This window comes from Mus musculus, chromosome 8 (assembly GCF_000001635.26).
Source record: "Mus musculus strain C57BL/6J chromosome 8, GRCm38.p6 C57BL/6J".
NCBI classification, from domain to species: Eukaryota; Metazoa; Chordata; class Mammalia; order Rodentia; family Muridae; genus Mus; species Mus musculus.
In genome coordinates, this window is record NC_000074.6 from 126,334,766 (window position 1) to 126,350,239 (window position 15,474).

Sequence of the window (15,474 nt, forward strand, 5' to 3'; positions counted from 1 at the left end):
TTCCTCGAGCATCACCCAGAGCAGGTGAGGCACATGTGTCTTGACTAGGTACTCAGTGATTGACCCCTTGCCCCAAACACATTGTATCTTCCTCAAGCATGAGCCACAGCAGGCTAGGCACATGCCTAGCTCTCTTGAGATAGCCCTCTTTCGAGCTGCTTTCCCACCTAGTCCTAAAGGGAGGGGTATGAGCCTCCTGCTCTCTCTATATCCTTCTTATCATAAAGCATTTCCCGTTGTGTTCTACGAGACCCTCTCTGAACAGTTCCCAAGTCAGAGCTGCGCACCCTTCTGGTGCACATTGCCTTTGTGGCCCTGCCCCCACACTGTCTAGTTGAATCGTCATGGAACGTAAGCACTGTGACCAGCCAGTGCAGACTGCCTTTGCTGATGCCTGTGTACAATCTATTCTTGGGCTTCCTGGACCTTTTAAAATAGACTTTCAGTAATTACATTTACCTCCTCAGCTGCTTCCTACTGAACCCTGAGACAGCAAAGGCAACTTATGGGCTTAATGCAACATTGTGGAGCGGGGTTGTTAGTTTTGTGTATTTCTTTCCTGCCTGATTTTATGATGCTTACATTTAATGAGTTACTCTCGATCGTGCATGCATTATTAATTTATAACATAAAGGAAATTAAAAGAACTAGAAAAAGTAAAGATCCCTTGTTTCAGGGATGTATTGTTAGACCCTTTATGTACCAGCCTTTCTTTCACCACTCATTTCTCCAGGGGAGGACAGAAGAAGAGAATTTTTAAAATGGTTTAAGTATTTCACCAACAAAATGGAAATTCTGGATGAGCACAAGAGGTCTGTCAAATGCTGGCTAACTGTTCTGACCAGTGTGTGTGTGTGTGTGTGTGTGTGTGTGTGTGTGTGTGTGTGTGTGTGTGTATAGCTACACACATGCTCATGCCTCAGTCTGCCAGAGGTTGACACTGGATGTCTTCTTGGGTTGCTTTCCATATTACTTATTGAGGCAGGATCCCTCACTGAACCTAGGGCTTATGGAGTAAGTTGGGCCATCTGGCTGTTGAACTTCAGAGACTCCCCTCGTGTGTGGGATTATAGGCACACGTGGCCATGCCTGACTTTTTCTGTCTGGAATTTGGAACCAAATCTTCATGCCTGGGAAGCCAGAGCTTTACCCATTGAGCCATCTCCCCAGACTGACCAGACATTGTTTAGGCATTTAGGCACTGTAGGTGTTTAAATCACTGTAGGACTGTGATGTGGTGAATGTGTTTCCTGGAACATGGAATGTTTAACTCCACTTTCGGGCTATGTGTTGTGGTGAGTGTTTCCTGGCATGTCTTGAGCAAAGGGAATTGTTGAGGTAAACTGAAGAAGCCATACCCACATGCATCATAAACACTCCTTTTTGGTGGTGTGCAGTGCATGATAATATTACCTTCCCTAATGAGGAGAAAGGGCTAGCCCCATCTAGGTTTCCTGGTCAAACCCTGGGAATCCTAAGCAAGATAGCACTGTCATTTGAAGCAAACCCTCCTGAGGTTGGGGGATGGAGTGGATTAGGAGAGTCAGCTGCCAAGATCCCTGAGCCCCAGCTATCCCGAGAGCTTGCTCCAGGGAGGGGTTGCATAGCTATCCCGAGAGCTTGCTCCAGGGAGGGGTTGCATAGCTATCCCGAGAGCTTGCTCCAGGGAGGGGTTGCATAGCTATCCCGAGAGCTTGCTCCAGGGAGGGGTTGCATACCCTGGGACTCCATCCTTCCTCTGGATCTAACTTAGACCAAGCAATTCTTCCCAGGATGACTTGTGTCAAAGGCCATAGTTTGAATGTTAAATCCCATTGGCTATTGTGTTGGACACTTGGTCTCCAGGTGGTGACGCTGTTCTTGACATCTGTGGATCCTTTGGGAGAGTGGGACCTGGCTGGAGGAAGGGGATCACTAAGGTTGTGGGCTTGTAGATTATACAGGTTTCAGGTTCTTTTCTGAGTACCATGCTCCCTGAACTCTAAAGATGTGTGAGCCTCTGCATGGTAAACTTCTCCCTGATAGACCAAAGTCCTTCTGAAACCACAACCCTATCGATCTTCTCTGTTAAGTTGTATCTGTCAGTGATGAGAAAGTTGCCGATCCCCCCCAGCAGGGTAGATAAGAAGTATCCCCACTGCACCAGCTGCTCACTCAGGATCTGGGGCTTCCAGGAGCAGTGACAGAAGAATTGGCAGAGTTATAATGTATCTGTTGATCGGCAGCCTGAGTCAGAAGTAAAGTTCTGAATGAGGGAATCTGACAGGCAGCCAGCATCACACTCGGGAACATGATCTCTGTGCCTGGAACTGAAGTCAACCTGGAAACCCTCACCCTCAAGTATGCAGTCAGACATCCTTGAGATCCTGGGTAGGGATAAAATGGTTTGCCTTGTAATGGTGCGGGCCTGAGGAGTTCACATCCTCAGAACTTATGTAAAAAATGGGGCACAGTGGTGAGCACCTGTGATCCCAGCCGTGTGAGTTGGGAAGTAGAGACATGTGACCCTGGAAGCTGCTGGCCTGGCCTTGTTGGTGAAGTTCCAGGCCAGTAAGAGACTGACTCCATCTCAAACAAAAGATGGAAGGATGACACCTGGCCTCCATGTGCACTGTTTGTTCACACATACACACAAGCACATATGCACATACACTCATGCACACATACATGCACACACATACACTCATGCACACACACACATACACTGTGCTACAGCTGCCATAAGGCCTTATTCTGAATACATATAATATTTTAAGAGCATCTCGACAGAAAATGGCTACCTTTAAGTATCATGAAGCTAGGGACATGGCATTTCTCACCCTCCCTTGCACCTAGCACCACGCTCAGCCTGTGGGCTAGACAGTTTTGCAGTTGCCACACCACAGTTGGAGAGGACACACTTAGAGTGTGCTGATGGGCACTCTCCAGGGCAGTGTGCAGCAAGCTTGTGTCCTTTGTAGTCCAGCAGGGTTCAGTTCGGTCCACTGAGGCAACACCTACAGCTCCTCCAGGATAAAGCGGTTTAGATGTTTTTGATTGCTACATACCTTTTAGGAATTTGTGTGGTCTGAAATTAGTAGAGTCCAGGACAGAAACGTCCCTCTGTGCCCTGTGAGAACTAGGATCAGTCATTAGAAAGTTTCATTTCCATAACACCATGTTCAGAGCATGACATAGCCATTGCAAATATTGATCGCACAGGATCAAACTTATCAGCATCCTGTCAGGACGAGAGACCTGTAGGTAAATGGTATGGAGGAGGGGCTCACACAGCTGCAGCCCTTCCTAAGCATTTGTAGGCAAGTGGGGTTGCTGAAAAGGGAGGGACTTTTACTCCCCAGTGATTGTAACTATGGGTAAGAAGCCCATGCTTCCAAAAGCAACCCTAATGAGAGAGAAAGAGAGAGGCAGAGGCAGAGGCAGAGAGGCAGAGAGGCAGAGAGGCAGAGAGGCAGAGAGGCAGAGAGGCAGAGAGGCAGAGAGGCAGAGAGGCAGAGAGGCAGAGAGGCAGAGAGGCAGAGAGGCAGAGAGGCAGAGAGGCAGAGAGGCAGAGAGGCAGAGAGGCAGAGAGGCAGAGAGGCAGAGGCAGAGGCGACAGAATGGAGGGAGAAAGGAAGGGAGAGGGAAGGAAAGACCAACTAAGCCAGAAGAGGAACATCAGGTGCAGGACAGGGTGGTGGGATGAATGAGATAAAAATGTATGTAAATACAAAACACTACAATCAAACCCATTACTAAGAATATTTAACATATGTTAATGAAATAAATCTTAAAAAAGGAAAGTTTCAACTTTACATTTACAGCAGCTAGATTTTCATGGTTTCTCAAACTACACCTTCACAAAGACCAGTGTGTGTGTGCTGAGGTTTTTGTCCATTTGTGGTCTTAAAATCTTGCTCAAATTTCCACCTGCTGTGAGGTCTGAGACCGAATACTGGCTTGTGTCACTATTGCTGTTTAACAAGCTACCTGGAACCCCACAGAATACATAGCCCTTTTGACTGTGTGGGGAGTGAGTGGGTAATGGCTCTAGTCTGGCTCGGGCTGGCAGGTTAGGATGACGGACAGACAGGGACGAGAGTCTGTCATCAGGGGATGCTCTTTCAGTGTCTGCCTCTCTGCCTCTCTCTCTCTCTCTCTCTCTCTCTCTCTCTCTCTCTCTCTCTCTCTCTCTCCCTCCCTCCCTCCCTCCCTCCCCCCGCCCCTCTCTCTGAACTATCCACTGAATACTTGCATATGACTGGCCTAGCGGCATACTTCTGCTCTGTGTGGTGGCCCAGCCAGTCAGACTATGACCATGGTTCACTACACACATGGGTCCCAGTGGGGTCAGCAAAGGCTCTGTTACTGCTTGAGGTCATTTCTCCCCTGCTCTGTGTCAGGACAGACAGGAGTTTGCCTGGATTGAAAGAGAAGACATGAATCTCACCTATCACTGGAAGGACAGCGTGAGGAGCTGTGGAGTGAGGACATTGTTGCTGTTGTCTTGGAACAAGCCATCTATTGTGGTTTGCATAAGTTTGGTGTAAGAAGTGACACTATTAGGAGGTGTTGCCTTGTTAGAGTCAGTGTGGCCTTGTTGGAGGAAGCCTGTCACCGTGGACGTGGGCTTGGAGACCTTCCTCTTAGCCACTTGGGAGCCAGTCTTCTGTTTGCCTCTCAGCTCCTTCTGCACTCTGCCTGCCTGGATGCTGCCATGCTCCTGCCTTGATAATGGACTGAACCTCTGAACCTGTAAGCCAGACCCAGTTAAATATTATCCTTTATAAGAGTAGCCTTGGGCATGATGTCTGTTCACAGCAGTAAACCCAAACTAAAACACCAGCTGCCATGATATATCTGGAGCATGCCTGAGTGTGGGCAGGGTGGGCCTACCTCTGTCAGAATTGCTGCAAGGTAGACTCTACTGGGGAGGCATGGTTCCCCCGGGGATCTTCTTAGAGGCTGACCAGCTTGGAGTTATCATACACATACTCATGCATGTGCATGCATTCATGCATGCAATGCACACACACACTTCTTGGAGGCCAGCAGATAAAAGGGTTGATAAATTATTATTCAGAGGATGGAGACACATTACAACTGGTGGATGACAGACAGGAGAGAGCAGGTGTGCTTGCCCCATGCTGATTTGCCCCCCCACCCCCCCACCCCCGCTTCCAGGTGACTCCTTATGTATGCAGTGCATGAGAACCACAGGATTAAAGGCCACTGAGCTGCAGCCCGTTATAACCTGACTCAGGCCAAATGCACACTGAGCTGCCAGGCCACCAGGCATTGATAAAATGTTCACGGAAGACACAACAGCCCGCAGATGAACGTCAGAATGAACAGGAAGTCACTACAGGTGGCAAGACTCATAGAGCACAGCACTCTGGGCTCCATGGGTGACTGGGGGCCTCTGCCTGGAGGTTCAGAGCCACGTGAAGGCCAGGCTGCAGCTCGAGCATAGGTCACAAAGGAGACCACATCCATCATAGCAGCTAAAATACAGCCAGGGCCTGACCTACTGAGGTCCCAGGGCTGGAAGTCCAGGTATGAAACAACAGGGCTACTGGCAATAGCTTCTATAAAGGTTCAGGGCAAGAGGAAATAGGTAGACTGTGTACTAAAGGCATAAAACAAAGCAGGAAAGAAAGAACAAAAGGGGGATTAGAGAGGGGAAGGGAGGGGAAGAAAAGGGAGGAAAAAGAGAGCAAAACTTGTATAACAGGTAAATGGGTGCCAGGTTTTCTCCACCCTCTGCCACTTCTCTTCAGAAGGTCTCACTTCACCTTGCTCCGACTGTCTTGGGTCCATCGCCACCACCCAATGACCCATGCCCCTCCTCCCGATGCGCCTACCTTTTTCTTGGTTCTTCCTCTCTCCCATTGTCACTCTTTCACATGAGAAGTGGAAGTCCCTTCATCCCTCACTCTGTAGAGACCCCAGTGCGAGCGAGCGTGAGCCCACAGTGCTGGAGAGAGCTGCAACAGCTTGCCGATTGCTTGCTGAACGCCTCGGCCCACTAAGCTTTGGCTCTGCGATAAATCTCTGACCTTCTTGAGGATGGTTTCACTGTTCTCAGATGAATGGAGCGATGAGAAGTGATGTTGTTTGGATGAGGAAAACTGTGACTGGGTCCGACGTGACAAATGTGGAGGCCGGAAGCACGTGGCAGGAAGTGCATGGTCAGCGGACTTGGAAGACTTTAAGGCACTCACTGTGTTCATTATTTTCTTTTATTTGGCTTGTGGTCTCAGGAAACACTGTCCACCACTGCAGGGAAGGTTCACTCACATCTGGATGGTTCAGACAAGCAGAGACTAGCGAGGAAGCCAGGCTGGTTTATTGCCTTCAGACCTCCCAAACCCTGCACAGAGACCCACTTCCTTTGATTAGAAGCCACCTCCCAGAATTTACACATCTTCCCCAAACTTACCACTGGCCAGGAACACGGTGTTCCAGCACTAATAGAGACATGTCAGTCAGATCCTTCCTGGGGCCCTCTGGCATCTGTAGATGAGACTGGGGCCCCAGAGAGGTGGGAAATATGTGTGGGAGAAAGAACACATTTATAAGCTCAAGGAAACACTTTAAATCCCCATGCAAGCATGGTCCAAGTTTATAGAACTGTCTGAAAGAAAGCTGTAAAGCTCCTAAGATTTAGCTATGTAAAAGCATGACTCCTCCCTGGGTTCACTTATAAATGTAACTCTGTCCAAATTAAAATACCAAAAGGTCTGTTTTGAGACACAGGCAGCAACAGGAAAATACCAGAGGGAAAAGTTAATGTTAGCCATACCTCCTGCCTAGGGAAGCCTAGAAAAATTCCAAGTAGAATGTAAATGTTATACCTGAATACTAGAGAAAAATATGAGAGTGATTATGTCATTACCTTCCTATGTGGAACAAACCTAGACATCCTCATAGAAAAGGCTAGATGGAAATTAGAGTCTGTGTGAAGTCTCTATGGGTAAAGTGCTCGGGAGGGAAACCAGTTCCCGAAAATTGTCTGACCTCCGCCACAGACATGATATAGTACACATGTGCCCAAACTCACATAGACACAGACATACACTCACATAGACACACACACTCACACTGATATACTCACAGACACACACTCAGACACACACACTCACACTGAAAAACCCACAGACACACATAGACATATATACTCACATAGACACACATAGAAATACACACACACATAGATACACACAGAAACAGGCACACAGACACATAGACATACACACTCACATAGACATACATACACACTCATGTAGACATACACACTCAAACACATAGACACACATATAATATTAACTAAAATTAATTGATTTTTAAAAATAAATTAGAGTTAAATTTTTTATACTTCTTTAAGTAGGCTGCAGAAATGGCTCAGTGGTTAAGCACACTGCCGATGTGGAGGGAAGCATGCAGCTCTGCCGACGCAGAGGGCAGCATCCATCCTTCACCACTGAGCTTGTCCTTTGACTCCGCCCTGTCCCCTTCCATGAGTAACTTAGACGCGCAGACAGCGTATCCTAGAATGTCATTACTAATTTAAAAACGTCTGCTCCGTGGAAGACCTGGGGAAGAGAATGAAAACCAATCTCAGAAAATAGGATAGATGTCTGACATTCAGAATGCACAAAGAATACATAAAGGTCAAGTTCAAGCAAGCCTGATGTATGGGGGTGAGGGATCTGAAAAGTGGCCTCCCCGTAGAGGTGACATGGCCACTGAGAGGATACATACCATCCAGCGGCGTCAGGGAGATGTAAGTTAAAGGGCAAAAAGCCAACAAAAAGTCAAAGCACAAACATGCTGTGAAGATGCTAAGTAGTGTCTCCTTCATTGCCATGGAAGACAAGGGCATAGACACTAATGGAGGAGAGATGATGCAAGCACTCCTAACCACTTGCTAAATACAGAGGACCCCAGCACCCATATCAGCCTGCTTACAGAGGCTGGTAACTCCAGCTCCAGGGTCCCTGAACCCCCTTCTGGTCTCCAAGGGTACCTTCACTCACATGCACATACCCACACATGGATACACATACATATGCGTAAAAAATAAACCTTTTAAAACTTGGGGTAACTTGTGGTTGTAAGAGGTTATAACTATGGGGTGGTGTCACGTTGATACCAAGATTATGCTTTCCATACTTCATTATCTTTCATTCCATATTTAATGTCTACTTCATGATCACAAAGAAAAATTACAAGTTGTATTAGTCAGGATTCTCCAAAGGAACAGAACTTACAGGATATACACATGGAGACTTTACAGTGGCTCACAGGTTCTGGTCCAAGAAGACAGTCCTTTGGCTGTCTCCCAAAGGAAAGGACAAGGATCCAGTAGTTTCTCAGGCTGCAAGACTGGACATCTCCGCAGCCCCAGCCTGGCTCCTGGAGTCCCAGAGATGTCTTAGAGAGCCGCAAGCTGTCAGTTTACATTGGAATCATGAAGAAGTGGGTTTCTGTACCAGTGAAGGAGAATTTATCAGGATAGATGAGCTTTCCAGTGAGGGTGGGGGCAAGCCAGCAGAAAGCACAGGCTTCATGCTTCCATGTTATTTTATGTGGGGTGCCAGTAGAAGCTAGGACCTAGTTTTAGGGTTGGTATTTCCCACCTCAAATGATCCAATTAAGAAAATCACATATCTGCCCAGCTACTTGGGTTTTAGTTAATTATAGATATAGTCATGTTGACAACCAAGATTAGCCAAGTTTTTTTTTTTAACATCCAAAGAATTCCCTTCAATACAAATTTTAAGACTTACTTTTATTATTTTTAGTTGTGGATATATATGGGGAGGGTATGTGCATGTGAGTGCAGTAACCACAGTGGCCAGAAGGGGGCGTGAGAGCCTGTGGAGATGTGGTTGTAAGAGGTTATAAGCTGCCCTATGTGGGCGCTTGAAACTGACCTGTCTTCCGCAAGAGTAGTAAGCTCTCTTAACCACTGAGCCATGTCTCTAACTACCGAGGATGCATTTTAAAGGTAAAAACTGTTAGGCTGGTCACGGTGAGGTAACTCAGCAGATAAAGGTGCTTGCTGCCAAGTCTTACAACCTGGGTTCAATTCCCATACTTCACATGTTGGAAGGAGAGAACCATTTCCCACCAGCTGAACTCTTGCCCTCCATATGTGAGCTGTGGCATGCACACATAAGCAATACATAAATAAATGTAAATTGTAGAGGAAGCCAACGGGTGCTGATAGTAAAGATTTTAAAAGGCTTTCTTCAAAAGGTCTGTATTAGGGGAGGAAGCTTTAGCAAGCCTTTCGTTCACAGGCTATTGGGCAGAACTGGCATATGCAGTGTCTGCTTAAGCTTACAGTGTCAGTCATTGATGCACAGGGCAGCTTAGCCTCTGGCTCATCTTTGGGGCAGAGAGAAGCCTGGGACTTAGTAGGTGTCTGGATCAAGATGAGGGAGCCAAATTATCCAGCCGGCTAAGACAGGGGAGTGACTGTTGACTGGATTAATTAAGGGACACCGTACTGATCAGTGAAACCTGTTCCACCTTGCTGGATTGTGTGGAATAAGAGGCCCTGTCAGAACTCTCACTGGGTTAACCATGTGTCCAGAGGAAGGTGTGTGGAACAGTCAGGGAGACAGAGAGTCAAAGCTACTATGTAGCCTGTGTGTTGACAATGGTATGAAGCCTTGGAGCTGTCAGTCACGGTGGAAGCAAGACTCCAGAAGAGCAGGCAATGTGGCTCAGTTATAAGCTTGACTGCCTAGCACACAGGAGATCCTGGGTTCAGTCCCCCAGGACTGAGCATTGAGGTATGGTGTTGTGCAGCTGTAATTAAGCACCAATGAGGCAGATAGACAAGAAGAAGGACAGGAGGGTCAGTTCAAAGTTGTCCTTGACTACATAGTAAGTTCAAAGCCAGCCCAGGCTACATGAGACCTCGTCTTACAATATAACAAAGCAAAGAAGATTCTAAAGAAGCTTGTATTGCTGCTTTTCCTGTAACTGACTAAACCTCTGACAAGGAACAACTGAGAGAGGAGGGACTTATTTCTGCTCACATTCAGAGAATGCATTGTGGCAGGGGTAGGGGCGGCTGCAGTTGCCTGGGTGTTTGCTCACATCTCAGAGCAGGAAAGAGAGAATTCAGAGTGCTGGTCCTCACCTTTCTCTTTCTAGAGCAAGACCCTCTCCCACATTCAGGAAGGTCTTCCCCCTCATTTAATCGCCTCTGAAAATGCCCTCAACCCCTCACCCAAAAGGTGTGGCTTCCTAATGCCCCGGATGTTCTTAAACCAGACAAGTCTGACACCCGCTTTTCAAGTCTTCAACTCCAAAAGGGAAATTCTAACTTTTCCTACTAGACAAGATGACCTTCTAAGTGCCCTTCCCCTGAAGACTTCACTTCCTGTTCTGTTAAATCTCCACTTCAAAAGGCATTCGAGACAGAGCTTTCTGCTTCTACTGAGATAGATACCTCCTGAGACTTCAACAAAGCCTACTGCTGACTTTCAGCCCGCAGTGTAATGGCTTCCCACATCCCATTAGTTAATTGAAACCCACAATAAGAAGTAAGAGTGAAGCTGGCTTTTATGCAATCCAATCTGTAACATAGTAACTGAGCTACAGAGCGATCCAGGAAACCCCTGCGGGTGTGGGCTGGCCAAGCTGGGGGTCTGGGAGCTACACAGTGAAGTAGCTGGGATGCCATTGTCTAGGACAGGCTGGGAACTCATCCCTGTTAGAGTGTTATAGTAGTTAATCTCTTTGTTTGGATACTGACGAGTCTAAAGACAGAGTCACAGATCTGGTACCGCAGCATCCGCTTTGTTCAGGCTTCTTGTGTTCAGAGTTGGTTTTTGACATTGATTTGCAGTTTCCCTGAGCTACTCCTGAAGGAAACAGTGACTAAAGAAATGGATAGTGTGCTTCTTCTTCTTCGGGAAAACACCAAATGGCAGATAACGCCGGTGCAGCGGGAGGACCCGGAAGACCCCGGGGGTCCAGGATTAGGAGGCCTTGGCGGCTTCCGCTGAGGATTCGGCAGCGGTCTTAGGGGCCGAGGGGCTCATGGAAGTAAAGCTGAAGACAAGGAGTGGTTCCCTGTCACCAAGCTGGGACGCCTGGTTAAGGACATGAAGATCAAGTCCTTGGAGGAGATCTACCTGTTCTCCCTGCCCATTAAGGAGTCTGAGATCATTGACTTCTTCCTGGGTGCGTCCCTAAAAGATGAGGTTCTGAAAATCATGCCAGTGCAGAAGCAGACCAGCTGGCCAGCGGACCAGGTTCAAGGCTTTTGTCGCTATTGGGGACTACAATGGTCACGTTGGTCTTGGTGTTAAGTGCTCCAAGGAGGTTGCCACTGCCATCCGAGGGGCCATCATCTTGGCCAAGCTTTCCATCGTCCCTGTGCGGAGAGGCTACTGGGGGAACAAGACTGGCAAGCCCCACACTGTTCCATGCAAGGTGACAGGCCGCTGTGGCTCTGTGCTGGTGCGTCTCATCCCTGCCCCCAGAGGCACTGGCATTGTCTCTGCTCCTGTGCCCAAGAAACTCCTGATGATGGCCGGTATAGATGGCTGCTACACTTCAGCCAGAGGCTGCACTGCCACCCTGGGCAACTTTGCTAAGGCCACCTTTGATGCGATCTCCAAGACTTACAACTACCTGACCCCCGACCTCTGGAAAGAGACTGTCTTCACCAAGTCTCCTTATCAGGAATTCACTGATCATTTTGTGAAAACCCACACCAGAGTCTCTGTTCAGAGAACCCAGGCTCCAGCTGTGGCTACTACATAAGGATTTTGTACAAGAAAAATAAAAGAATTAAGTCTTCTAAAAAAAGAAAAAAGAAAAGAAAGAAACAGTGTGAGAAAGGTTTGTAGTGGGTGTTTAACTTCTATTTAAAAAAAAAAAAGTTCAAATCATTTGGAAGCATTCACCCAGCAGAAATTAGTTGGTATTTTAATAGAACATTGTTTTCTAACAACCGCTGGGGTCCTTAGCACAGGTTCTGGGGATCAGAACAACTCTTAGAGTTGAATGTGGGGTGACTCCTCTACAGACCTGGCTGAAGCCTGATTCCAAGGCTCCATCTGCCCCTAAAGCTTGATTCCTTCTGCCCTGGGGTAGCCTTGATTCCTCTACACTTAGATTTCCTGCTCCATGGGCATTCCGACACTGTGAAATACTACAGTGAATTGAGAAAGGAACCCATTAGGTCTCACTGAGGGAAAATAAAGAGTGTAGACTAAAGAGGTGGGATTTTACACTGAAGTTCAAGAAAGAATTTTGTTGTAGCCCAAAGGTACTCAGAGCAATTGTGACTTACCCTGTATGCGGATTCCAGAGCCTGCCTGCTGGGAAGAGGTTAAACCCTCTCCTGTCCTGCTCAGCTTTAGTGTCATTTTAACAAAGTAGTCTTTAAAGAGAAGTCCATTGAGGAATTACTTAGATCAGGTTGCCTATCTTCATGAATTGATGTGCAAGGTCTTTGTCCACTATGGGCAGCACAATTCCCTCTGCAGGCAATACTTGGATGTATGAGAGAGCTAGTCAACCTTATGGCCTCTGAGCAAGCCATCAGGCAGCTTTCTCATAGTTGTGAGGATACTTTCTCAGCTGTGAGTGAGTTCCTTCATTAAAGAGGCAGCCTTGCTTCCAAATTCCTAACTGAGTTCCTGCTTGACTCCCCTCTGCCAGATCCAAAGGAAAACACATACTCTCAAACCATAGCAGTTGGGCAAAAGCCAGCATTCCTCAGGAGCCTGTGATGCTGGCTTCCTTCTTTAAAAGGAGCCATGCCCTTTATCACTGGCAGAAGGGACACACATCGATCCATGGTGCCTTTCAGGATATCAGAGCATGTGCTGGCTCCTCAGCATCACAGTACCTGTTGCACACATTTCAGAGCCTATGCTGACATCCTGGCTATTCCTCCAGCTCAGGAGTCCCCTCCCTGGCTTCCTTATAATTCTGCTATTCCTGTAGTCTTCCTTTTTGCTCTTTCTGGGTCTTCTCTTTTGCTCACATTTTGTCTTCATCTCTCGCTCTCCCTTGCCCCTCTTCCCTTCTCTCTTTCTACTCTGCTCTTGCTTGTCTCTTGTCCAGGTCCAGTCTGCTCTGAGTCCTTCCCTGCTCTGGACTCTTCCAGGTACCTCTGGCTGCTCTCCCCCTCATATCTACAACAAAACCCTTCCCCTTAACCAGACCGTCGAACAGACATGTCTCCAGTTTATTCACCCTTGAGGTAGATGGTGACCTGTACAAGTGAATAGCGTTTCCTTTGGTTTAATTGACTTTAACGAGAGAGCTTTGTCACAGCAACAGACATTAGACTAGAGTACCAGCGTTCCCCATTTATTGAGTTTTGGAAGATTAGACTAAACTCTAGCTGAGGGATAAGGTGTCCAAGTATGGGAGCTGAGAATCAAGAGTGATTTGCTTGAATTTTTAGAGCTTCATTCTTTTCACTCTATGACAGAAGTCTTCTCAAAAAAAAAATATTTTTAAGCTGCAGAGAGAGGGGCATAGCTCAGTCAGTAAAGTGCTTGTCGTATACACTTCAGAACCCTCCCACTCCTGCTCAGTCCCTAAAACCCTCCTTAAAAAGTCAGGCATGGTGATACACACATATAACCCCAGTGCTGGGGAGGAGACAGGTTCCCTGGACAGACAGCTTCACGGAGTCTGAGGGCTAGAGACCGGTGAGAAGCCCTGTCTCAAGAAAACAAAATGGCGGTCAAGAACACTGTGGCGTCTGCTCACCCTTCATAAAGATGGCTGACAGGTCTGCCTCTGGCCTAACTCAGCTTCCATCAGTGGGTAAGAGCACACCTTGTCCTGCCTAGTTTTCTCCAGAAACTTTCAGATAGAAACAAAAGAGGAAAGTTGAAAGGTCGGTTGATGTAGGAGTTTGCCCCCCAAATCTACCTGCCTTGCTCAGCACTGGCAATCAGAACCCATTTCCTTTCTCCAGTGTGAGGACATCCAGTTTCCCAGCATCATTTATTGAAGAGGTTGTCCTTTCTCCATTGGGCATTCTTGGAACCGTTGTTGTTGTTGTTTTCAAGACAGGATTTCTCTGTGTAGCTCTGGCTGGCCTGGAACTCACTCTGCAGACCAGTCTGGCCTCGAACTCAGAAATCTGCCTGCCTCTGCCTCCCAAGTGCTGGGATTAAAGGCATGTACCACCACCACCCGGCTGTTGTTGGTGGTGGTTTTTTTTTTTTAAACCTTCAGGTGGCTGTAAATGCGTGTGGTTCCTTTCCAATCTCTCCGCTCTGTTGGCTTGAATGTCTGTTTTTAAGCCAGAAATATGAGGTTTTAGCTGCTATACGGCTTTATAATGATTACAAACTCAAGTACTGCGGTGCCTCCAGCTTGGCTCATGTGCTCAAGGTTGCTTTGGCTACTGAGCATCTGCTGTGGTTCCATATAAATATTAAAAGAGTTTTTTTCCTCCAGTTCTGTAAAGATTTACAAATAAGCAGTATAGAAACTAGACTAGCCATTTTGTGAGTGAGCACATAGCTCACTGGGGAAGCCAGGCTTGAGTCCCCAGTGCCTCTGGAACAATACTCGGGCTTTCCACTCTGGCTTTCCTCACTCCTATCCTTCAAATCCACACAACAAGATGCATGCTTGAGGGGAATGGTTGAAAATAGAGCATCAGTATGGGTGCTCTAGGATCCCTCCTGTAAGATACCCTGACAAAAGCCAGCTTAGGTGACAAAAGAGCTTATTTGCCTTAAATGTCACCTTGCACTGTTGAGAGAAGTCAGGGCAGGAACTTCAAGGCAGCATTACCTCTAACCTTGAAAGCCCCTCACAGCCAAGGGCAGGCCTGGGGAAAAGATGCGTAATGATCATCTAGCTTTCTTCTACAGCCCAGGACCACCTGCTCACGAAATGTTGCCACCCACAGTGGTCTGGATGCTCCTACATCAATTAACAATCAAGACAATCCACCAGAGATGTGTCCACAGGCCACCCTGATCTGGGTTCAACTGAGATTCCCTTCTCAGGCAACTCTAGCCTGTGTTGAGCCAACAGAGCTAACCAGCACAATTTTTTTTAACTGAAATTATCTAGCCTTAAAACTAAAAATTATTTTAAGTACCATCTTAGCTAACACAGTTCCAAAGGGTATCTACTGCCATCAAGCTCTGCAGGTCACTTGCTTGGTGCTCTTCTGAGCCAGGGAAAGGGACGTGGCCAGTCTTGGCATTCTGGTAGTGATCCTGCCTCACCAAGCAGCTAGAAATGGGAGTTTGGCTAGCTGCTTCATTCTCATGTATGTGGGCATCCAGTTTTCCCAGCATCTGAGGAAGATAGGATATGTGAGGTGCCCTCACATCCCTGTGTATTAGCATAGATAAGGACACTGGAAAGAACAAAGGGACTTAACCAGTGTCAGGTGGCCATGGGCAAGGACTTAAGCCTGTGTTTCAGACAAGAAACCTCTTCCTATCCATCTGTCTGCACAAGATTGGCATCTCT

At 47.3% G+C, this 15,474-nt stretch overlaps 1 protein-coding gene and 1 pseudogene across 7 annotated transcripts in view; both read left to right on the forward strand.

Moving 5' to 3' along the window:
• Nucleotides 1-15,474, forward strand: part of Slc35f3 (solute carrier family 35, member F3) — a 257,590-nt gene that overhangs the window by 196,368 nt on the left and 45,748 nt on the right. The window contains exon 4 of one of the 7 annotated variants that reach the window (XM_011248335.2): nucleotides 10,850-11,414. The exons of the other annotated variants lie outside the window; for them this stretch is intronic. Within the exon in view, the coding sequence (XP_011246637.1) occupies nucleotides 10,850-11,009 (160 nt within the window). The 3' untranslated portion in view covers nucleotides 11,010-11,414. Of the gene's footprint in view, nucleotides 1-10,849; nucleotides 11,415-15,474 lie in introns of those variants that run through there. 7 annotated transcript variants of the gene reach the window in all.
• Gm9168 (predicted gene 9168) lies at nucleotides 10,902-11,810 on the forward strand (annotated as a pseudogene).